This window comes from Microcaecilia unicolor, chromosome 12 (assembly GCF_901765095.1).
Source record: "Microcaecilia unicolor chromosome 12, aMicUni1.1, whole genome shotgun sequence".
NCBI classification, from domain to species: Eukaryota; Metazoa; Chordata; class Amphibia; order Gymnophiona; family Siphonopidae; genus Microcaecilia; species Microcaecilia unicolor.
In genome coordinates this window covers 41786301-41811413 of record NC_044042.1, presented here as the reverse complement: position 1 = coordinate 41811413, position 25113 = coordinate 41786301, and the positions used below count along the sequence as shown (strand labels likewise).

Here is a 25113-nt window from a genome sequence, read left to right as displayed (position 1 = left end):
AGGTGAGGCTCTTCTTTGATAGTCCACCTGTAGAAGCCCAACTGTTTTATCAAAGGCAAAGGAACATGTTTCCGTAAGAGCAAGCTTCTTGTTTTTGCAGTTTACTGTGACCACGTACAGGGTTGCTAGTTATTGTTAGTGTTTTTTGTTTCTCTGCTTTGTCAGGGTTATACTGGCTAGTGGAGGTTCTGCACAGGTTATATATACAGGCTTCAAAAGCTTAGTGTTTTCTCAGTCTCCCTCTGCTGGTAGGAGGACATAACCCACGCGTCTTGACCGGTCTGGAGGGTCTAGAGGAAAGAAAATTAGCAGGTAAGATCTAATTTCACCTTTAAAACCATTGCAGGCAGTGCAGGAATATTTTATAGAGTGGGTTAGAAAAATGCCTCAAACTTGAGTCATGGTACTCTTATTGTGTTGAAATTTCCTCCATTTTGTTGCAGGTACACATATTAATCTTTTTATTCTTTTGGTTCATTATCTGATTTGTTTTCTATTAGGAACCACAGAAAATGGATATGAATAAAGGTAAATCCTCTGTTTATTTCCCATCTGTGCTACCCAATGACATATTTCTGAGAATTCATTATACAGTGGTTGACTTAGTGGCAACTCATATACTATTAGAAAAAAAGGAGAACTAGGGGCTAGCTCAGGGGTCCTTTTACTAAGGTGCGCTGAAAATGGCCTGCGGTAGTGTAGACGCGTGTTTTGGGCACCCGCAGAATTATTTTTTAGCGCATCTACAAAAAATGCCTTTCTTTCTTTTGCCGAAAATGGACGTTTGTCAGTAATGGACTACACGTGTCAAATGCCACTTGACGTGCATAGCTGCCGTGTGCCAGAAAGTAAAAAATATTTTTCAGATGCACGTAGCGGACGCGCACCAAAATTGAAATTACTGCAAGGGCCACGTGGTAACTGGGCGGTAACTCCAATTTGGCGTGCGTTGGGCACGCATAGGCGCCTAAGTGGCTTAGTAAAAGGACGCCTCAGTGTCTTAGCAGCAGGTTCTGTGCATTTACATGCAAAAGACACAGGTTCAGTTTCTGTGTCAGTGGTGAGATATACTCTCTGGCACTAGTGTTCATACTTACTGGTCTCCAGACTGTTGCTGTCACTGTAAAGGCTAGCTAAGACAAGTTATCAAAAAGGAGGAAAACTCTAGGCAGTTATATGGAAAGAGGTTTGCACCATCAGGGCAGACTAAGCAGCCACCTAGAGCAGCAGCTTCTGAGGAGGACATCAAGGAGCAACTGCCCTCCAGGTAAAGCAACTTGTCGTGATACCCACAACTCTCAAAATCATCAGCATATTATTTTTACTCACATGGATAGTGGGCAGTTGTTATATAGCTCATTTGTCTGGATAAATGGCTTTTATAAAATGCCCTCATTTAGGGGATTTTTTACTAAAACTTAGCTCGAGTTATCTGCAGCAGGGCCCGTAGGAATAAAATGGGCCCTGCTGCAGATAACTCAAGCTAAGCTTTAGTAAAAGACCCCCTTAGTGTTTTTATGTGTGTATCTTGACTCATCTGCTTGCAATCCTTGGAGTCTGAAAAAAGCATTGCTGCAGTTTGAGACCTTGTAGTCTCATGTTCGTTGTTCCTTTGCACTTCCTTTTTCTGTCTTGGGCTAACCTTGCGAAAAAGGAGTGGGGCACACATGATCTGTATGTATGAGGTACCCTTGACCTTATGCTCTGTGAAAGAACATAAGAATAGCCATACTGGGACAGACCGATGGTCCATCTGGCCCAGTATCCTGCTTCCAACAGTGGTGAATCCAGGTCACAAGTACGTGGCAGAATCCCAAATAGTAGCATCATTCTGTGATACTAATACCAGGGATATTAGTGGCTTTTCCCATTTCTATCTCAATAGTGGACTATGGCCTTTTCCTCCAGGAACCTGTCCAAACCTTTATTTATTTATTTATTTATTTATTTTATTTTATTTTAGTTACATTTGTACCCCGTGCTTTCCCACTCATGGCAGACTCAATGCGGCTTACATATACAGGTACTTATTCGTACCTGGGGCAATGGAGGGTTAAGTGACTTGCCCAGAGTCACAAGGAGCTGTGCCTGAAGTGGGAATTGAACTCAGTTCCTCAGTTCCCCAGGACCAGAGTCCACTACCCTAACCACTAGACCACTCCTTTTAAACCAGATATGCTAACTGCTGTTACTACATCCTCTGGTAACAAGTTCCACAGCTTAACTATTCATTGAGTGAAACAATATTTCCTCCTATTCATTAAAAAAATATTATCATGTAACGTCATTAAGCGTTTCCTAGTCTTATTACCTTTCTAAGAATAAACAGTCGATTCACCTTTACCCATTCTACACCACTCAGGATTTTGTAGACCTCTATCATATTCCCCCTCATCTCTCTCTTTTCCAAGCTGAAGAGCTCTAACCTCTTAACCCTTTCCTCATTTGAGAGGAGTTCCATCCTCTTAATCATTTTGGTCACTCTTCTTTAAACCTTTTATAATTCCGCCATAACTTTTTTTTAGAATGTCTGTTACTCCAGATGAGCACCCTTTCCAAACATTAAAAACCTATGAACACAAGAAGAGAAAAGAGTACACTCATAATTTTGATGTTTACCTCTATATGCCAGTCTAGATTATCTTGTTCAGGGGCATATGAATTTACATCTTCTGCAAGCTTTTGGTGAGTAACTGTTGTTCATTGCTTTCCCTAAAATGCCATCTGCTCTCTTTCATTAGACAGCTTCCTGGCATTTGTGGAGAAAGATGCAAAAGAAAGAGCAGAAAGAAGAAAACAGAATACTATGTTAGCAAATGGTAATTGTATAATTTTAATATACAAAACCTCCCTGCACTTGCTCTAGGCTTACTACTTTCCCTCTTGCTGTCTGTGGGGAGCCATTATGTAGATCTCTCCCCAATACTTTCCTCTTCCTCTTTGATTCTGGTGTGGCCATTTAATCAACCATAATTAATAAAGTAGATGGCATTCCTAAGGAACAGGTAGGTATTGTACAAGTTTTATTAGGCAGGGAGTGAGAATACTATAAAGTCTAGCTATTATGTCTGGTTTCACTTTCCCATAATTTCTTTTATGGCTTTAACATCATAAAAACTGGCAAGTATCTATAGGCACACTTGCTACAAGATAGTAAGCGGTTATCTTTTTCCATTGTCCGGAATCATATAAAAGGCCTGACTTGGAGTGCACATTCATATGTGAGAGCATACTGAGGAGGTTTACATTAGCATGTATGTGGTTCAAATCTTGTTTTAAATTAAAAAAAAAAGTATTTTGCAGCTTTTTCTTTGGAAGAGTAGAAACACCTCCTTGCTTTACCGCAGTGGTGCAATCCATAACACCCCATTCCTTATTCAGTGTAATGGCACAAGCCATCACACCTCCACCTTTGTGATACAGTAAAATGGTGTGACCCACCTTCCATTTGTGCACAGTTGAGCAGTCAGGTACCCCCCCTATATGGGCCTAGTGGAGCAATGCTACTGTTCTCCTGCAGACCAGTAGACTATACCCATGTACAAAGAGGCACAGATTGTGCAGCCAATGCAGTGACATGGTTGGCCAGACTATCTGCCAGATTGCAAGTTAATGTGTGTTTCTTGTTTCAGCACTGAAGGAAATGGGAAATGAAGCATTTTCTAGAGGGGATTATGAGACTGCTGTCCAGAGGTACTCAGAAGGACTGGACAAATTGCGAGATATTGAGGTCCTGTATACAAACCGAGCCCAGGTCAGTGGTCAAAAGACCTGCTTTAAAGAAAATTAAAAACTCCATTGACTTCAATATCAAAGTAATGCTTAATAACTCATCATCTGTATAGTGCTGCTGGAGGTATGCAGCACTGTACAATGGTGATATGTATTCAGATACTCTGAGGCTCATTTTCAAAGCACTTATCCTCCCAAAGTTCCATAGAAACCTATGGAACTTAGCCTCCCAAAGTGCTTTGAAAATATGCCTCAAAGTGTCTCTTCCCCATGAGCGATAGAGGGGTCCTTTTACTAAGCTGCGGTTGTGGTAGCTGCGGGGGCCATTTTTACCACGCGCCAGGGCCCTTTTTTCCGCAGCTGGTAAAAGTCCAGTCCCCCCCCCCCCCAAAAAAAAGTGGCCACGCGGTAAGAGAACTCTTACCGTGTGGCCATGTGGTGAGGAGCCTTTACTGCCACCCATTGAGGTGGCGATAAGGGCTCCTGCGTTAACCCTGAGGTAACCGGGCAGCGTTCGTCGATGCCTGATTACTGCCATGTTATCGCTGCACAAGCCGTTTCCAAGGGTTTCTTTTCCTGGAAATGTCGCACGCTCGGGGCAAGACTACCACCGGCAGCCGCGTTGGGCTTACCACGGCTCTGTAAAAGGGCCCCAAGGTGACTTGCCCAGGCCACAAAGCATCAGGGGGGAAAGCAGGAATTGAACCCTGGCTTCCCTGGATCTTAACCCATTGCTACTTCCTCTTGCTGAATCACATTCAGACTAGTGACAAGAAAAGGGGATATTGGCTAAAGTGATAGGTATCACTGGCCATTTCAGAACTTGTGAACTGATGTGTCAAGTTAGAAGAAGGGGAGCTTGGAGAAGAGTCAAAGAGCAGTGTTGTCATCATAGGTCATAGGCTATGAACCATGAGCTTGGAAATGTGATTTAGTTATCCCCTTTTTTTTCTGTGCTGTCTACTGGAGGATGTATGGGAACATCTTAAATCATAAAAAATGAGCAATCAGACCCAGTTTTACCCTATTTTCTTAGAATGGAACTAGAAATAAGCTTGCAAACTTTAAAAAAAATAAAACAAAACAAAAAAGCTTCGCATCATTTCTGCCTCTGTCATCTCAACCTCCCCCCACCCACTTAAATCTTTTTATTTTCAGGAAGGTTCAGTATAAGTATTTTAAGCACCCAGGGGCCAAATGTATTTTTTATTCCCTTTACCATCCTTTTTTTTTTTTTTTTTTTATTTTAAGATTTTACACTTTATAATCAAGTACATACTTGTTTGAAAAGCAATACATTGCAAAACTGATATAAGGAAAATAAAAATAAATTGCAGGAAAAACATTTAACTTCATGCTCAAGTCCACAATTGGAAACAAGGTATTGGAAATGGAATATATTTGAAGTATTTTTATCAGGATGGAGCTAGTAAAGATAACAGGTCAGTGTTTGAGAGCGTTTAAACATAATCAATGGGTAGATGTTTAAATGCCCCTATTCTGCCTTGAAGTAAGAAATGTTGTTAGTTGAGCCGGATCAAAAAAAGTAAATTTATTTGACTGGTATCTTACCACACACTTACATGGGTACCGCAAGAAAAATGTGGCTCCCAGCTGAATTACTGCTGGTTTCATTAATAGGAATGATTTCCTGCGCTTTTGTGTCTCTCTAGAAACATCAGGAAACATTTGAACTTTCTGACCTAGAAATGTTTTGTCCTTATTCTTGAAGAACATAGACATCAACCATTGCTTGTCTGGTGCAAGCGCCACAGTCACTATTAACGTAGTTGGAATTATATCTTCAATGTCTGTAGTTTCTAGTAACGCTGTAACATTCATTAATTGGTCTTGTTCTTTTTTATCAGAATCTTCTTTAATTGGAAGATAGTAAACATATGTAAAAGGAGGAATCAACTCTTCTTTTATCCCAAATATCTCCATCAAATATTTCTTCCACATTTCTCTAGGGGGTTTGGTTATATGTTTAGGGAAATTTAACAAGCGTAAATTATTACCTCTAGCAGTATTTTCAAGAAGTTCAGTTTTTCTCCTTAATGAAGATAAATCCTTCATCATTGCCTCCTGATGTGTTTGAAGTATTTTTATATCTATATCATTTTTCTCCCTTATCTTTTCCAATTCCCCTACTTTTATGTCCAACTTCTTTATTTTTTCCTCATGATTTTTCATTTCCTGCCCTTTACCATCCTTGATCCTCTTTTTGTTCTCTCTTCTCTATTCCCAACTTGGATGGTAGGAGTCTGCACTACTTTTCATCTGATGTTCCCCATGTTTGCATTGCAATAATTTTTCCATCCTCAAGAGGCTTTGCACACTGGGGTGTTGCTGCCTCTCACACTTACCCCTAATTATGTCTCAGCTGAATATTTATACATCTGTGTGTGATGCATTTCTAATGCATCTCAAATAACAATCTCTCGGTTTCTATCCAGGCTTACATCAAGTTGGAGAAATATGAGGATGCAATAACAGACTGTGAGTGGGCGCTGAGGGTAAGTTCTCTCTAAATAATCTCTTCCTATTTACTAAGTCTGGTTGGAGTCTAGGATTAGGACTTCTGTATTCCAGCTCCTTTCACTGGAGAAGTCACTTTACATCTGTCTGCCAATCTAATTGTGATTTTGTAATATTAGCAACACACATAGCTTTTCCTTAAAATGCAAAGCCCGTAAATAATAGTAAAATTTTCACAAAGAAGTACATAAGTACATAAGTAGTGCCATACTGGGAAAGACCAAAGGTCCATCTAGCCCAGCATCCTGTCACCGACAGTGGCCAATCCAGGTCAAGGGCACCTGGCACGCTCCCCAAACGTAAAAACATTCCAGACAAGTTATACCTAAAAATGCGGAATTTTTCCAAGTCCATTTAATAGCGGTCTATGGACTTGTCCTTTAGGAATCTATCTAACCCCTTTTTAAACTCCGTCAAGCTAACCGCCCGTACCACGTTCTCCGGCAACGAATTCCAGAGTCTAATTACACGTTGGGTGAAGGAAAATTTTCTCCGATTCGTTTTAAATTTACCACACTGTAGCTTCAACTCATGCCCTCTAGTCCTAGTATTTTTGGATAGCGTGAACAGTCGCTTCACATCCACCCGATCCATTCCACTCATTATTTCTACCGAGTCAACCAAGATGTCTACCATATCTATAAGGGTGAAGCACTATTAATGTAGTGCTATACCCTTTGGAGGAAGATGTCATTCATTTTTACCTTGTTGAAATTTTGTGAATTCTGCAACTTGTTTGACAAGGAAGATAAAAGCAGTAAATTTGAAAAGTTCAATCCAGTACTTAAGAATGGATATTAATGGGGTATTGACTTGCTGAGACTGCTTAGGTGGCAGGAGTCTGCATCAGGTGCTGTCTTATCATGGTGCTCTTACACAGGTCTTTTGGCGTGCATCAAGGCCATTTTTACCATAACCCCCCACCCACCCACCCACACACACACACACACACACACACACACCCTAAGGTTTACCATAAAAACGCAGATTTTGTATTTTTCCCATTAATAGCCATGTGATAATGTTTCCATTAGTGTGTAGCCATTTTTACTGTGATAGCACTCACCACCTCCTATTTTGTAGGCAATAAGGGCTACTGTGTTATCTGCCTTAGAGCAATTGTAAATGTGTGCACCTGCTTTCCCTGAGGACATAGGTGCATATGTATTCTTTATAAAATGCAGCACATATTTATTTATTTATTTTATTTTATTTTATTGCATTTGTATCCCACATTCCCCCACCTATTTGCAGGCTCAATGTGGCTTACATAGATTTGTTGACATTAACATAACAAGATATCAGATACAATTAGTAATGTGTAACGATCAAGGAAGGGAAGAGGGAAGAAGGAAGGGAGTGATTAGGATAGTTGTATAAGGTGAGCTTTCATAATTGAGTGGGTTGGTGAGGTGACTTAGTGAGATTATAGGTGTTCATTGTAGGCCTTGTTGAAGAAGAATGTTTTCAGAGATTTTCGAAAGATAATTGTTTCGTTGATTGCTTTCAGGTCTGCGGGTAATGCATTCTATAACTGCGTGCTCTTGTACGAGAAGGTAGTGGCATGCATCATATGCAACCTTCTCTGGGAAAAGGTGACTAAATAAAAAGTGAGGTTTTAATGAATTCTGTTAGAGCAAACAATTTGTAATACAGCAGTCCAACTCCCAGCCTTTTTTGTGAAAAATAAAAAAAAGATAGAGAAGTTCAAACATGTAACTGACTTTTGCAGATTGCTTATGGATCCATGACATGAAAAACTGCCATTCTCAACATTGTGGATCTGACAGTCAACTTTTCCTGCCTAGCTAATTCTGTTATAGGGTGGTGATTTTATAAAACACTTTCCCCCAGATTCAATTTACATAGTGCCCAAACTTGGGCTCCTTTTGGGCACCGATCCATAATGTGTGCCCAACTAAATTGGCTAACAATCCAATTAATGCCAATAATTGAGTGCTCATTTTCACCAATTTGGATTTGCACGCACATCTTGCTACATGCCATTTTATAACAATGTGCACCCAAATCCCATAGCACACTACCCAAAAGGGGGTGTGGCCATGGGAGATGCATGGACGGGTCAGGGCATTCCTAAAATTTGCATGCAATGTTATAGAATACAGGGGATGTGCGCTGGGAATTACACCTGGTTTCAGAAGGGTGAAATCGGCACTGAATCCTATTCTCTAATGGGTTCTCAACTTTGAATGCGCTTTATAGAACAGCATTGAGTGCCGATTATTTTCAGCGCCGATTTCTGAGCACCTTTTACTGAATCTAGCCCTTTCTGCATGTAAAGCATGTTTTTCAAATGGAAAAGGGCTCTTATAACATTATTCTTGACTATATGCACATAAATAATTAGATGTGATGAGAGATAGTGTCTTCTTTTATGTGGACCAGGTATAGGCATTCACAAGGCATAGTTTGGGTGGACGGGGCCAGAATTGCAATGCATTCACATATTTTATAAATAAGTATATAGTTATTCAATCAAAACATTAATGACCCAATTTAAACATTTTGATTGCAGTTAATTGCATTTGTAATCTCTGCCTGGATAGTGGTGTTTTATATCCCCTCTGACCTCTGTGGCACTATCCAGGCAGTTAACTGGATAGTGGTGATAGTTGGTCCACAACCAAGTTAGGTAACCAGGTAGTGAATTGAATATTGAAGGGGTTAATTTTGTTGATGCCCCTCCCCAAGTGTATCCAACCCCTCCTGTAGAGACAGCCTCTGGAAGAAAACCCCCTTCCCAAAGACCCCCCTCCTTAAGTGCATTGACAGCCAACTCCCCCTTAGAACGCTCCCAAGCCTACCTTAAGAATGCCTGGTGGTCTAGGATAGGGCAGTTAGGAGTGATCCCCAGTCACTGCCCATTCAAACTCCGGGTTCAAAATGGTAGCTGCGACCTAGTCTCATGGTAATACCACTAGGGGTCAGAAACATCACTAAAACTACACTCCCAGAAATGCCTGCATTTAGTGCACATAGAAAAAGTATGCACCATCTTTTCAGCACATAAATGGCCACACCGTTTTATAAAAGGCCTTTTCTGTATAGAAATATGAGAAAACTTTCATAAAATTACTCCCTCATAAATTTGTCTAGATAGGAAGACCAAGTGGCTGCCTATTTCGGCCCTGTTCTATGAAGACACACAAAAGGCAATTCTATAACTGGGCTCCTCCAACTGGAGGGCTGAAGGGGGTGGTGTGGGAGCCTACTCTAGACCAGAAAGTGGGTGCCTCATTTCCATTATAGCTATAGTAGTGCAACCGGTATTAACTCACCTAACATTTAGGTGCTTATACTTAATGCCAGCTGTAGAGCTGGTGTTAGTAAGTGTGTGTGCCTAAGTGTAGCATAGATGTGTGTAACATATACCCTCACCCATGTCCCACCCATGCTGCACCCCTGTGTACAGTCCCCCCTCCCTGCAGATACATGCTCTATAAGTTCAATGGGGAATTGCAGAATAGCATTTAGTGCCATGCTAGCATTTGTGTGCATAGGTTTGCATATGCACGCATAAATATGAGTGCCTAAAGAGCGAATATAAATTTCAGTTCATGTCGGGGAGTTTGGTAATCATACCCCCTGAACATGCCCACACTAGAACCGCATACAAATATTGGGGGAGGAGTATATTTATGCACAGAAAAGCCTATCTAAAATTTTCTCCATAGTCCACACACACATTTAGACCTTCAGAGCAGGTGTAAATTTGTGAGGATTTGCACTACTGGGCCTGATTCTGGGAGCCTATTTATAAAGGCACATTGGTTCTAAATTAGGCACTTCTTCCTGCATTGACATAAGATTAAGCCCTTTAAAGGGTGATTAATTATTTACAGGCTTCCAAAACATTTGTAATTTTATCAGGATTAAAACAAAATGTTAAGAGTGTGTTTGGGGTAAGTTGAGTCACTGGTTCATTATCTCAACCGATTGTTAAACCGATTCTTTTTAGCCTCCCTATCTCCTCAGTATCCTCTTTTAAATATTTAGGTGTCTGGTTTAACTCTGAAGTATTATTCAAAAAACATATCTGAAGTGGTCAAATCCAGTTTTTGCAACCTTACTCACTCAGTTATTTACCTGACTTTCTAGACCAGAGTTCTTCAATGGAAGGCCCAGGGACCGATGGCAGCCCATAGAGACTTTTAAGGTGGCCCAATCATCTTTATGGGATTTTTTTTTCTGCCACTAACTGTCTCTCTTTAACCAAGCTCACAACAGAAAGGGGGAAGCGGATGAAGGAAGAACTGCATGCTCTGCCATAAAAATTAGTGACGACCACTGTTCTACTCTCCTTCATTTCATACAGTTTAGTTAGATTATTGTAATCCTGTCTATGCTGATCTGCCTACTTCCCACATCAAACATCTCCAAACCCTTCAGAACATGGCTGCCAGGTTACTTTGTAGGGCCAAGAAATTTGATCACATCTCTCTGCTTCTTTCCTGGCTGCACTGGCACTCTGTCTACTATTGGATTCTATTTAAAATCCTCCTCCTGACACACAAAGCCTATGACCTGGGAATGCATTCTTACCTGTCCTCTCTGACCATTCCCTATAGCTCATGGAGTTACCTCCATTCACTTGACTCAAATCATTTAGTTCTCCCCAGTCCCAAAATAGCACACTATCCTGCTTATAATCGAACAAGAAAAACGCCCAAGTTCCGACCTAAATCGGGAGATGGACGTTTATCTCACAAAACCGAATAAAGCGGTATAATCGAAAGCCGATTTTTGGACGTTTTCAACTGCACTCCGTCGTGGATGCGGACAAAGTTTATGGGGGCGTGTCAGAGGTGTGGCGAAGGCGGAACTGGGGCGTGGTTATCTGCCGAACAAAAATGGGCGCATTTCACTGATAATGGGAAAAAAGTATGCGTTTTTAGCTAGAATTTAGGACACTTTTCCTGGACCCTGTTTTTTCACGAATAAGGCCCCAAAAAGTGCCCTAAATGACCAGATGACCACTGGAGGGAATCGGGGATGACCTCCCCTGACTCCCCCAGTGGTCACTAACCCCCTCCCACCACAAAAAAATGATGTTTCACAAATTTTTATTTTCACCCTCAAATGTCATACCCAGCTCCCTGGCAGCAGTATGCAGGTCACTGGAGGAGTTGTTAGGGGGTGCAGTGGACTTCAGGCAGGTGGACCCAGGCCCATCCCCCCTACCTGTTACAATTGTGCTGCTTAATGCTTATTAGTCGTCCAACCCCCCCAAACCCACTGTACCCACATGTAGGTGCCCCCCTTCACCCCTTAGGGCTATAGTAATGGTGTAGACTTGTGGGCAGTGGGTTTGGAGGGGGATTTGGGGGGCTCAACACACAAGGGAAGGGTGCTATGCACCTGGGAGCTCTTTTACCTGTTTTGTTGGTTTTGTAAAAGTGCCCCCTAGGGTGCCCGGTTGATGTCCTGGCATGTGATGGGGACCAGTACACTACGAATCCTGGCCCCTCCCACGAATAAATGTCTTGGATTTATTCGTTTTTGAGCTGGGCGCTTTCATTTTCCATTATCGCTGAAAAACAAAAACGCCCAGCTCACACATTGTTGAATAAAACATGGGCGTCTATTTTTTTCGAAAATATGGTTCGGTCCGCCCCTTCACGGACCCGTTCTCGGAGATAAACGCCCATGGAGATAGGCGTTTTCGTTCAATTATGCCCCTCCATGAATCCACTTAGCTTTTTTTCTTTTTCTTAAATTCTGAAATGATCCCCCCCTCCCTCTCCCCACATCTGCAATGAGTTGTCATTACCTAGATTCAAAACATCTCTCAAAACTCACTCTTTTACACTTGCCTTCAGTCCCATTTCATAACTCCTCTGGGAATTTTAACTACAATTAGCTTCTGAGTTGATTGGCATAGGTGACTGGCTGTGCTATACAATGCAGATTATGTAGTTGTAAATTGTTTTGTATGTTCTTGTCTGTTTGTGGTCGACTTTCCTGTCTGGATTATGGAGTTCCTTTCATTGATTTTATGTAGAATTTGTACTGCTTAGATCTGTCTGCCAGTATTCACTGTATAAAAAGTTTTCATAAACATAAACAACACATGGGCATTTAGATTTTCAAATGTAGAGACATTGCTAACCCCTGATGATTTGTTTTCAGAAAAAAAAACAGGTGTAGGTATAGGTAGGTACTTCTGCACATGACAGTTTGCCTTTGATAATCAGTTACAAGATATGTGCAGTAAAAGTGGGTATGTACTTTGTAGACTATTGAAAATTGCCCCTTTAAAGTTCTGTACAGAGAGAGGTACTCTCAGGGAAGCTTGAGTTTTCCACTCCTTTGTTCGTGCTAATTTTACTGGTTGTTCTTTGGTTGAGTTACTTTGCTTCCACTCTTGTTTTAGAAATGTAGGAGCCTGGACATGATTTGCATGCTTACAACATCTGGAGTTGCTTTTGTTTCACAGTAAATTTTTGTTTTACACAGTGCAATGACAAATCCATCAAAGCTCGTGTTCATATGGGAAAAGCTTACTTGGCGCTAAAGGACTACTTCAAGGTGAAGTTTTTTTTTTTTGTATGGCCTCTGCATTAAATAGCAGGCTTATTGAAATTGTATTTATTTATTAGGATTTATTTACCACCTTTTTAAAGGAATTCACTCAAGGCACTGCTACAGTAAGAATAAATCAAACATAAGCAATAGACAATTACAGCAGTAAAAATATTCAAATAATACAAAGTATGCATTGTGTACTACTTACAATGTCAACACAATATGTAATTAAACTCAGCAATGATCATCACACAAAAGTTCTATAAAAATGCAGGTTAAAATAGGTGCTGATGCTTCTTTGAGTTTGTGGCTTCAGGATCTTTTGTTCTGCTGTGGCTGCAGCTGCTCTTTGCTGCCCCCTCCCTGCAGGTAGAAGTACCTGCTGATGCTTCTTCGAGTTTGTGGCTGTCATCCGTTCCAGGCTAAATATATGTGAAAAATAAAAATCTATCATACAAGTGATAAGGCTGTGAGCTGTCTATCATGGGAATCTGTGTGAACCTGGGACATGAAAGACACTCACACAAAATAACTTTTGGGTTAGGTATTCAAAAAGACTCATTTGGTAACTTTGGGAGTTAATCACATTTAAAAATTCTCAGCTTCTCAGTGGATAACTTTTGGACAGTTATGTCGGTCTGGACAGTTGTGGTTGACTATCTGTCTCTTTGAGCTTAGCTAAGGAGTTACCATGTAACTGTTATCCCAGTGTATTGTCACTGACTTCTTTGCATTGTAATCCGCTTTGAACCTTTCAAGGGTTGAACGGAATATAAGTTCCTGATAAAGTAAAGTTAGAGTAGTTCTGTGAGACCTGAGGGGCTATAGCTACCCGGGTCAAGGCAGAATGTTGCATACCCCTCTTGTTTTTTTCTCTCCTTAAAGTTTCTTCACTAAAGTGCATATTAAGTGTAGAACCTCTACAGTAACATTTGGGGAGTGGTTGGCCTATGGAGGAAGTCAACTCTGATATTAACATGTGGGACAGATTGCTAACACACTTTAATGCCATAGACAATAACCCAGATGCAATCGACTACACCTCTGAAAGTGCAGTTAACTGTTCTGCGTTATCTGGCAGTTTTGGCATTAATGTGCATTATGGTAATATGTGTTAATTATCGTAGGCAACTCCCTGCCTGTTCCCCACTCCCTTCCCTGTTTTATCATAAAATTCCATGTTTAAGGCAGTATTTAAAGTCCATCAGTAGTTTGCCCTACATGGTAGCCGTTTTAAAATGTGTATTAATACTTGCATTTAAACACTAAATGCAGTTTAGCAAATAGGTCCCTTAAGATTTTCTTTTAACCTGGCAGCATCCTCCTACTCCTTTGGCCTTGCAGCTCAATCAAACTCAGTTCTATGATCTGGCACCATGAATTTTCATTGACAACTAGCTAGGGATTTTACATAAGTACATAAGTAATGCCACACTGGGAAAAGACCAAAGGTCCATCGAGCCCAGCATCCTGTCCACGGCAGTGGCCAATCCAGGCCAAGGGCACCTGGCGAGCTTTCTCTAATTCCTCCCACTGTACTTTAGATCAGTCTTAGCAGCAGCAGCCCTCAATCTGGCACTTTGCAATAGGACTCCTAGAATCTTCCAGTCAATTTGTGGCAGTGTTGTTTAGTGACCATAGCACCTAGGGGAGAGAGTCATAAGCACTGCCTTCATAGTATCAGCCTCAGCTGATCTGGGGAGCAGAAGGCCTGAGCTTGGAATCGAACCCTGGTCCACGTGCTTGCAATGCACAACAGAATCTTACCAGGTCTTCTTCATTTAGGGACTGGTTTACAAAAGGGATGTTTTAGTAAAGCAGGGTAAGGTTTTGCACTTCTTATTAACAGAACAAATTAATGCATGGTAAATGCAAAGGCTGTGTGGTAACTGTTGGGGTGTGTGCCCAGCATGCTCCTTGCACTTGCTACAGAGAAGTTCTTTTCCACTCATGGTTAATTGGAGTAAGTGCGGATGTGTCTGTGTTAACTGCACAAGTGACAGTGCGCAGTAAGTACCATGTGCAGTTCATGCTCATTAGCCATCCATAACCCACCCAGTTCCCACCCCCTAACACGGCACATAGTTAAGGTGGGAATTAGTGCGTGCTGTCATACCAATACATTAACACTTATCAAGCTCATGTGCTAACAGTTAACTTGCACTAATTTATGCATAACTGCTTATTGCACTTAAATAAAAAAAAACATTCTCTATGTAATGAAAACTAAATCAAGTCCTTGGTTGTTAACCTCTTCAGGCTGGTGTCCTTTTAACCCTTGTAAAGGGAAGCATGGGTCTGCAAAAGGAAGAAAACTGTACAAAAACTGGATGAGCCATACAGTCTTTATTTGCTCTTATATTAAGTGGAATAATCTGACCTGTTTCTCAGCACCAACTTCACTACAAAACCTATGCTCTTTCCAAAAAAAAAAAAAAGAACCCCAGATTCTTGTAGGAAGCTTATATAGTACTCCATAATATGAGTATTACCAGAGCCTACAGAAAGAGTTTTTTGAGGCCCTGGAGATTTGGGATGTCCCTGGGTGGGAGGAAGCCCAGACCAAGGGAGTGGTGTTGAAATAAGTTGCAGAGAGAAAGTGTTTCCCTGTAGAGAGTGACTGCAGGGGTGGAGTTTGAGTTTAATAAAAGGAGTTATAAGGAGGTACACAAGATCTTTGGTTGCCTGTACCCCTGCCAGGACTCTTGAGAGTATTGAGGATTCCTGGAGTGCAAGAAATGAATACAGGCTGAATAGCTGTTGCTGCCTCAATAAGCGGCAACGGAGAAGGAAGTTGAGCCTCAGGTGGACAAGGGGAGTCCAGGCCTGGAAGCGGGATCGGGACAGGGGAAGCCTGTCCAAGGCCAGAGTGTAGCCCTGAGAGATGCACTACTGGAAGGAGAACAGCCTAAAGGGTCTCTGTCTGCAAGGAATTGGAGTAGAATTCAGGAGTATTGGAAACCGCCTTGGATTTATTCCTGTCACGAAAAGATGGATAAAGGACAGGAAGGATGTAAATATGTACAGCTGTAAATTATCTTGAGAAGGAGGAAGTGAGGTCAACATTGCCATAACTGATCTTGAATAAAACTGTATATAGAGAGTTGGAGTATTGACTGTTGGTTGCAGAAGTTCCAGTAAAGTTGGAGTTAGTTTTGATAAAACTACCAGTGTGAAGTGTGCTCATTTGGTGAGAGAGGAGAGCAGGTGTTCCCAGACTGAGAGAAGCAGTACCCCAAAGTTCCCTTTGGTACTCCCAAATCCCCGGATCTCTATTCCGGAACGTTGACCCACTCCCAAGCTAGAATGGTGGAGCTTGTCACTGAATGAATGGAGAAAAGAATAGAGCATTTGAGAGAGAAGTTTTCCCTGTGACCCGAGTCCGGGTTGTTGCAGACCAGAGCTAGTAAGGGGCAAGACCCGGGTTACACTTACAATCCAGGCTTTTTCATGGAGGGCCTAATGGAGTTGCATGACAAATGGTGATAGGCATAGGATTGGAACCGGGTTTTCTCCTAGTTTCACAGGTCTGGGCTTTAATCATTTGATTATACTGACAATGCATCATTTCCAGTGTAGGCAACATAGTAATATGATCTATGACTAATCATCTTGATTCTTTACCTGTCTCCCCCTCCTGATCGCTGCTTGTTTATTCTGAAGGCTCGTCAGTGCTATCAGAAAATTCTAGAGATGGACCCTAAACGGGAAAAGATGATTAAAGGTATGAAATGTAGTTCCTGCTTTGTACAAACCTTCATTTTATTTGAACAATATTTTATTTATCAATTGCGGGCCCAATGTTCAAAGCGATGTAAGTGGGCAGGAATATTGACGGGACCCACATAGGTTCAGGTGGCCAGCAACAGTCTGGTCAGACCCAGATATTCAGTGCTGGTGCCTGGACATGGCCGGGTCTAACTTAGTTGGCCATAATTGGCATTTTAAAAAATGCTCACTGTCACCAGCTGAATATTGACGAGAGATTTCAATAGCAAGGTCTATCCTTTTCCCAGAGAGTTTACAATCAGCTGAGCTCTAGGTTTAAATTATGGGTAGGTTGGAAATCAGACTGGAATGTGGGTCTTCATGTTTTACCATCTGTGCTGCAGTCTCTAGCCTTGCCTATCACATTTACCCAGTTTCACTATAATCACACCTAATTATATCTCTTCTTTCCTGCTTCCTTAATAACAGGTGCTACACAAGACCATTCCCGTAGTTCTGTGGCTGATTCATTGAAGAACTTTTGATATGAGATTCACCACAAGGAGATTAAGGCCCTTATTTTAGAACCATCTCCACATGTAAATAGCAGCTTTACGTGTGTAGAGTAGCTACATGTGCAAGTAGTAGTTTTATAAAGCTTCTATTTCCATATAGAGATCCACACCTTACACAGATTTTAAGGGGGCATGGTTTGGTAGGTCTGAACAGGTACATGTATATTTCCCATGTTACAAGCGTAATAAATGTGAAGACCAAAAAATTTCCATATCCGTATGTCCTAGGATGTAAGAGGCTGATATGCACAGACATGGAGAGGGCCCTTTCAGATGATAGTGGCAGTCAAATTGTTGGAAAGCATGGTAACCAAGCAAGTTACCAACTACTTAAACAAATTCTCAATACTACATGAATCTCAATCAGGATTTTGCTCCAACCACAGCACCGAAACAGTAATAATCACTCTCCTAAGCAAGTTCAAACAAGAAATTGTAAAAGTGTACTCCTACTACAATTTGATATGTCAAGTGCGTTTGATATGGTAAACCATAAAATACTACTAAACATCCTAGAATATTTTGGGATTGGTGGAAAGGTACTCAGCTGGATTAAGGGCTTCCTAACCACAAGAACCTACCAAGTGATATCCAACTTGAATATCTCACCACCATGGAAATCAGAATGCGGAGTGGCTCACCACTATCACCGTCCCTCTTTAATCTAATGATGACCCCACTAGCCAAATCCCTATCCAACAAAGGCCTCAACCCATACATCTACGCAGACGATGTCACGATATACATCCTGTTTAAACACGATCTAACAGAAATCACAAACAGAATCGAACTCATGGGCGGATGCATTTCAACTAAAACTTAACGCAGAAAAAAACACACTGTCTCATCCTCTCATCACAATACAATACGAACAAACCAACCAGTATAAACACCCCAGATTACAATCTACCTGTCTCAGACAGCCTGAAAATACTCAGTCACCATCGACCAAAACCTTACGCTAGAAAGCCAGGCGGAAAATACAGCAAAGAACATGTTCCACTCAATGTGGAAAATTAAACGAGTAAAACCTTTCTTCCCGAGGGAAATATTCCGCAGATTGGTACAATCAATGGTGCTAAGTCACCTAGACTACTGCAACGCAATCTATGCCGGATGCAAAGAACAAATTATGAGGAAACTTCAAACTGCCAAAAACACCGCAGCCAGACTCCTATTTGGAAAAACGAGATACGAAATCGCTAAACCCCTATGTGAAAAACTACATTGACTCCCAACGAAGAACGAATTGCATTTAAAATCTGCACCCTGGTTCACAAAATTATTCACAGCGAGGCTCCGATCTACATGGCAGACCTAATAGATCTACCAACCAGAAACACAAAAAGGTTCAGCACACACATACCTAAATCTCCACTACCCAAGCTGCAAAGGACTAAAATATAAATCAACATATGCATCCAGCTTCTTCTACATAAGCACACAACTATGGAATGCATTACCAAACGTCTTGAAAACATTGCATGACATAACAATCTTTCGGAAATCATTAAAGACCAATTTGTTCAAGAAGGCATACCACAACGATCCAACCTAAACACCCGAATCATGCAACACAACGAAACTTGTTACCAGATCAGGACACTTAATTTCTCCTCTTAACCACCTAATTCACTCTGTAACTCATGTACTTTAACGCAATTACCACTCTGTATTTCTCATACTGGAAATGGCGTTCACCATCACGGTACTATGTAAGCCACATTGAGCCTGCAAATAGGTGGGAAAATGTGGGATACAAATGCAACAAATAATAATAATAATAATAGTGTCAGGATCTGAAGGTGATAAAACAGTGTGACAAGGCGGTGGCCATTGCCAGAAGGATGCTAGGCTGCATAGGGAGAGGCGTATCAGCAGAAGAAAGGAGGTGTTGATGCCCCTTTACAAGTCGTTGTTGAGGCCCCACCTGGAGCATCTTGTTCAGTTTTTGAGGCCACATCTCACTAAAGATGTAAAAAGAGTAGAAGTGGTCCAGAGGAAGGTGACAAAAATAGTATGGGTCTCTTCTCATACCAAAATATGTATGAGAAGAGACTGGAAGGCTTGAATCTGTATACCCTAGAGGAGAGGAGGGACAGGGGAGATATCATACAAACATTTAAATACTTAAGAAGTATTAAAAAGTATCTCTCTATATAAAACGCACCTCCAACGTTCTAATGAAGCCTCACTTACCCAACATTCTAAAAGTGAAGGGGGGGAGATCGCTTTGTGTCTGCCCCGCCCACGCGTCAAACGTGATGACGTCGAGGGCGGAGCAATGACACTCAACCAATCACATCGCTCGGCAGCGAAACGTCAGGGAAGGAGGCGGCGCTCCCGACGTCTAGCCTTCCCTTCGCTGTGTTCCGCCTTCTTCTGACGTCAAGGATGACGTCAAAAGAAGGCGGAACACAGCGAAGGGAAACCTAGACGTCGGGAACACCGCCTCCTTCCCTGACGCTTCGCTGCCGGAAGCGCCACGGAGGTAAATTTAAAAAGAAGAAAAAAAACAAACACGGATGTTGGGGGGAGAGAAGAGGGTGGCCAGTAAAGTAGAACAATGGGAGCGGGAGGCCAGGGGAGAAACGACAGCATGGATGCGAAGGGGGGGGGGGGAGAAGAGGGCGGGCCAGGCTGGGACATGGGAGAGAGAGGAGCATGGATGCGAGGGGGGGGTCATGGAAGGGAGAGAGGGGACTTGCTGGAAAAGGATGAATGGAGGCGGCAGGGGACAGAGGAGCATGGATGGCCATGGATTGGGAGGGCAGGGCTCAGGGAGAGAGGGGAATTGCTGGAAAGGGATGAATGGAGGGGGCAGGGGACAGAGGAGCATGGATGGGCATGGATTGGGAGGGCAGGACTCAGGGAGAGAGAGGAATTGCTGGATAGGGATGAATGGAAGGGACAGATCGGCATGGATGGATATGGATTGCAGGGCAGGCCTCAGGGAGAGAGGGGAATTGCTGGATAGGGATGAATGGAGGGGCCAGGTGACAGAGGAGCATGGATGGGCATGGATTGGAAGGGCAGGACTCAGGGAGAGGGGAATTGCTGGATAGGGATGAATGGAGGGGACAGATGGCCATGGATGCATATGGATTGCAGGGCAGGCCTCAGGGAGAGAGGGGAATTGCTGGATAGGGATGAATGGAGGGGCCAGGTGACAGAGGAGCATGGATGGGCATGGATTGGAAGGGCAGGACTCAGGGAGAGAGGGAAATTGCTGGAAAGGGATGAATGGAGGGGGCAGGGGACAGAGGAGCATGGATGGGCATGGATTGGGAGGGCAGGGCTCAGGGAGAGAGGGGAATTGCTGGATAGGGATGAATGGAGGGGACACATGGGCATGGATGGATATGGATTGCAGGGCAGGCCTCAGGGAGAGAGGGGAATTCCTGGATAGGGATGAATGGAGGGGACAGGTGACAGAGGAGCATAGATGGGCATGGATTGGGAGGGCAGGGCTCAGGGAGAGAGGGGAATTGCTGGAAAAGGATGAATGGAGGGGGCAGGGGACAGATGGGCATGGATTGGGAGGGCAGGGCTCACACTCTCTCTCTCATATACAATGTCTTTCTGACTCTCACTCTCACACACTCTATCTCACACTGTATCACATTCACTCTCTATGTGCCACACAGTCACTCACACACTCGCTTGGTCTCATACACTCACTGTCACAGAGAATCTGTGTCTCACACACACTCTCTCTCTCTCCCACACACACACACTCTCTCTCACACTGAGTCTCACATACACACTTGCACACACTCTCATTCTCACACACTCACTCTCTCACAAACACACTCACACCCAGACTCACTCTCTCACACACTCACACTTTCACTCTGACTCTCAAACAGTCACTCTCACATACACTCTCCCAAACATACACACTCCGAGGAAAACCTTGCTAGCGCCCGTTTCATTTGTGTCAGAAACGGGCCTTTTTTACTAGTTAATATAGAAACAATTCTTTTCCAGAGATGGGAAAATGGTAAAACTAGAGGATATAAGTATTAATATAAAAACAAATCTTTTCCAGAGAAGGGGAAATGGTAAAACTAGAGGATATAAACTGAAGTTGCGGGATGGTAGTCTTAAGAGTAATGTCAGGAAATTCTTTTTCACGGGGAGAATTGTGGATGCCTGGCCTTCCCGAGGGAGGTGGTGAAGATTAAAAAATGGTGACTGAATTCTAATTAGAATCTCTAATTAGAAAATGGATGGTATTAAACCAAAAAAAAAAAACTTTAATTGGCTGCATGTGTGTTGATGTGTTGAGTGGAGCTTAGATGGCAACTCTGGCTATGAAGAACTAAGGCCTATGCCGGTAGGCTTGTACGGTTTGTCGGTTTGTGTCCCATATGTGGCATTCTGGTTTAGGATAGGTTGGGAAGTACTTCAACAGCAACTTTGATAGCCGGAATGTGAAGACAGTGCTGGGCAGACTTTAACACTCTGTGTCCCGCAAATGGCAAGACAGATTCGAATAGCCTGGTTGGGCGTTGACGCCAACTCCTGTAGTTGGAACATAAGGACAGTACCGGACAGACTTCTATGGTCTATGTTCCAGAAATGCCAAAGAAAGACCATGATCAAGTATTTTATATCACATTTGTTGTTGGTTTATTCATAAATTGATAATGAGTGTGACTGTTGGGCAGACTGGATGGACCATTAAGGTCTTTATCTGCTGTCATTTACTATGTTACTATATGACCGGTGAGTCTGACGTCGGTGCCGGGCAAAATGGTAGAGGCTATTATTAAGAACAAAATTACAGAGCATATTCAAAGCATGGATTAATGAGACAAAGTCAACATGGATTTAGTGAAGGGAAATCTTGCCTCACCAATCTACTACATTTCTTTGAAGGGGTGAACAAACGTGGATAAAGGGGAGCCAGTTGATATGGAGGCTCATTTTCAAAGCACTTAGCCTCCCAAAGTTCCATAGAAACCTATGGAACTTAGCCTCCCAAAGTGCTTTGAAAATATGCCTCATTGTGTATCTGGATTTTCAGAAGGCGTTTGACAAAGTACCTCTTGAAAGACTCCAGAGGAAATTGGAGAGTCATGGGATAGGAGGTAGTATTCTATTGTGGATTAAAAACTGTTTAAAAGATAGAAAACAGAGAATAGGGTTAAATGGTCAGTATTCTGAATGGAGAAGGGTAGTTAGTGGGGTTCCCCGGGGCTCTGTGCTGGGACCGCTGCTTGTCTTGTGGTACTGCTGCTAGAGTTCGTGCTGCCAATAAAGGCATTTTGATCGTGTTGGGGAGGGGGTTTGGGATTTGATTCTGATTTCTGTGGGATTCAGGGAGGGAATTTATACTCATGTTGGGGGCATTTGGAGAGTAGTGATAATCATGTCAGGAGGGGTGTCTGAATTTGTTGGAGGGTGGGTTGGGGGGAGTATTGGTTCTATAAAGATCAACAATTTTAAAATGCTGCATTTATGGAGATTTGGGGAGAGCAGGGTGCTCTTTCTCCAGGTGCAGCTTTTTAAAAGTGCTGCTCTTCTGGACATGTCAGCAGATATGTGCATTCCTGTACACCATTATAGTATTTTATGAAAGGCTCTGATTTGACAGATCCTTTTCTAAAATACCACTGGAACTGAGCACATCCTGACCTGGATAGCTCAATTCCCATCGGATTCACCTTTTAGAATATGCTCCCTCTGCTACACAGTACAGCTGGTCTATTTATTGATTTTGTAAGCTCACTGAGGCAGGGATTCTCAAAACTCCTGGCTGTGGTATGTAATGTTTGGTTTGCTTTCCTTCTTCTCTGGTGCACATTGATTTGTAAATCGCGGTATGAAAATTCATCAACCGTAACTCTGCATGTACTTTGTTAACTTTTTTTTTATTGAAAGTTTTTAAACCGCATCAATAAGCGAAAACGGCAAGAAATCAGATTGAAAACAATTACAATGATATCGGTTACACTATAACCCATCATCTCCCTCCTCCCCCCCCCACCCCCTCCCTCATTCCCAAAACATTTCTCCTCTAGATGGTCAGCCCTCTGTAGTTAGAAAATCGTCCAATGTCTTAATATTCCTCCGCATGTACTTTGAAGGAAGAGTGAAATAGCCACACCTGGTTAGCATTCTGGGATAGCTGTGCATGGGGGACATACTGGGATAGGCGTCTGCTTTCATAATGCTATCAGACATCAGTCACACTTGATGACTGAGTCAGGTTAGTAGTGCACAGATTTTTTTTTTTCAGATTATATCAATCAAGTGGACAGTCAAGAAAGGAAAGCCGCACAGCAGCAGAAGGCAGAGGAGGAGTTTAATTCTGGCAAGGAGACAGCGGTGTCAGTGAAGAAATTGCTGGAGAAACTGAGTAGACCTCACCAGGCACCACTGTACTACACAGGCGGGATCAGGCTGTTGTCCTACACTATGACCGACTGTAAGTATTCACAACTGAGGCAAATGTCATCCTGTCACACATGGCCATCGGCACCCCGACATAATAGTCCTGACAAAACAGCCTTGTAACAAAATAGCCCTTGACAAATTTATTTATTTGTTTGTAACATTTGTATCCCGCATTTTCCCACATATTAGCAGGCTCAATGTGGCTTACAAAATACAGTAATGGTGAACGCCAAGTACGGTAGGTATTAAACAAATACAATGAATCATCCCTTTCCTGTGTTACCCACGTTAGAGAACGTAGTTCTTACCTTGAATGGTGCTGAAAGAGGGCATTGTACACCATTGTGCCAGCTCTGACCTACTGCTAATCTTAGTACCAGGGGACTCTTTGCCAGTGGGGCACAACCTCTGATCTGCAGTTAACTGTGAGTAAACGTGGTTATTTCAAGAAAGGACTTTTTCAGAGAGATTAGTCTTCAGGTGTGAACTGGTGTGCCAAAGTTATACAGGCTGTATGCAGGTCCCTGGAGCAATTTTAGTGGGTGCAGTACATTTGTGGGTAGTGGGTTTGGGGGGCTCAGCTCCCAAAGTAAGGGAGCTATGCACTTGGTGGGAGCTTTTCTGAAGTCCACCGCAGTGACCCCTAGGGTGGCTGATTGGTGTCCTGGCATGTCAGGGGGGCCAGTGCACTAAAAATGCTGGCTCCTCCCTCGGCCAAATGCTTTGAATTTGGCTGGAGTTTGAGATGGCTGACATAACTTTCCATTATCGCTGAAAAACAAACCCGGCCATCTCAAACCCGGTGAACTCCACGGCATTTGGCCGGGCTAAACCGTATTATCGAAAAAAAAGATGGCTGGCCATCTTTTTCGATAATACGGTTCCGGCCAGCTGTAGCGCTGCCGCCAACATAGATCGCTGGCGATCTGTTTGGCCGGCGACGTTCGATTATGCCCCTCCACGTTATGTTTAATGAGTGCTTTACAAGAGCAGATTAAGATGTTTAATGCTATTTTATAATATATTATGAATACTGTGAGATGTTATTTGTTAAGATGATACCACCTTCATAAAAGATTTATAACAGAGCTCTTTACAATATGGGTTCATTCTGGGGAACAAAATAAAACAAAACAATAAACACTGAACAGTTAATATGGTATAAACAGAAATTATAGGGAGTGGGTGAGTAATCGCTCAACAATTAGTGGAGAAGTTATTAATGTGGGCTACCGTTAAGGCAGTTATTTTATTTTGTTTTGTAATGTTTTTTTAGCATGTGAGGACTTGTGTGAGTGTGCTTTCCTTTCAATTAACTGTAGTTCTTTTCTTTTACAAAATTATGGGCCTTTCTTAACTAAATTACGCTAGTGATTCCCGTGCGTTAAATGTGACACAGCCCATTCAAATTGAATGGCTGCATTGCATTTGCCGCACCAGAAATCACCAGCGAGATTTAGTAAAAGGGGCCCTATGTTTTTATTGTATTGTAAACCGCTGTGATCTTGTTTATAGCTAAGCAGAATAGAAAATTTGACTAAACTATAAACTACAGATAACCTTGGTTATTAGTAACTAGGTCTCTCTGCATAAAATGGAACCTGTGCTA

The 25113-nt window shown here is 42.4% G+C and overlaps 1 protein-coding gene across 2 annotated transcripts in view; it reads left to right on the top strand.

The window, feature by feature from the left end:
- Nucleotides 1–25113, top strand: part of TTC12 (tetratricopeptide repeat domain 12) — a 73081-nt gene that overhangs the window by 14493 nt on the left and 33475 nt on the right. For both annotated transcript variants that reach the window (XM_030221050.1, XM_030221051.1), the window contains exons 4-10: nucleotides 501–528; nucleotides 2742–2819; nucleotides 3633–3754; nucleotides 6189–6248; nucleotides 12748–12819; nucleotides 16480–16540; nucleotides 23347–23535. In XM_030221050.1, the coding sequence (XP_030076910.1) occupies nucleotides 501–528; nucleotides 2742–2819; nucleotides 3633–3754; nucleotides 6189–6248; nucleotides 12748–12819; nucleotides 16480–16540; nucleotides 23347–23535 (610 nt within the window). The remainder of the gene's footprint in view (nucleotides 1–500; nucleotides 529–2741; nucleotides 2820–3632; nucleotides 3755–6188; nucleotides 6249–12747; nucleotides 12820–16479; nucleotides 16541–23346; nucleotides 23536–25113) is intronic.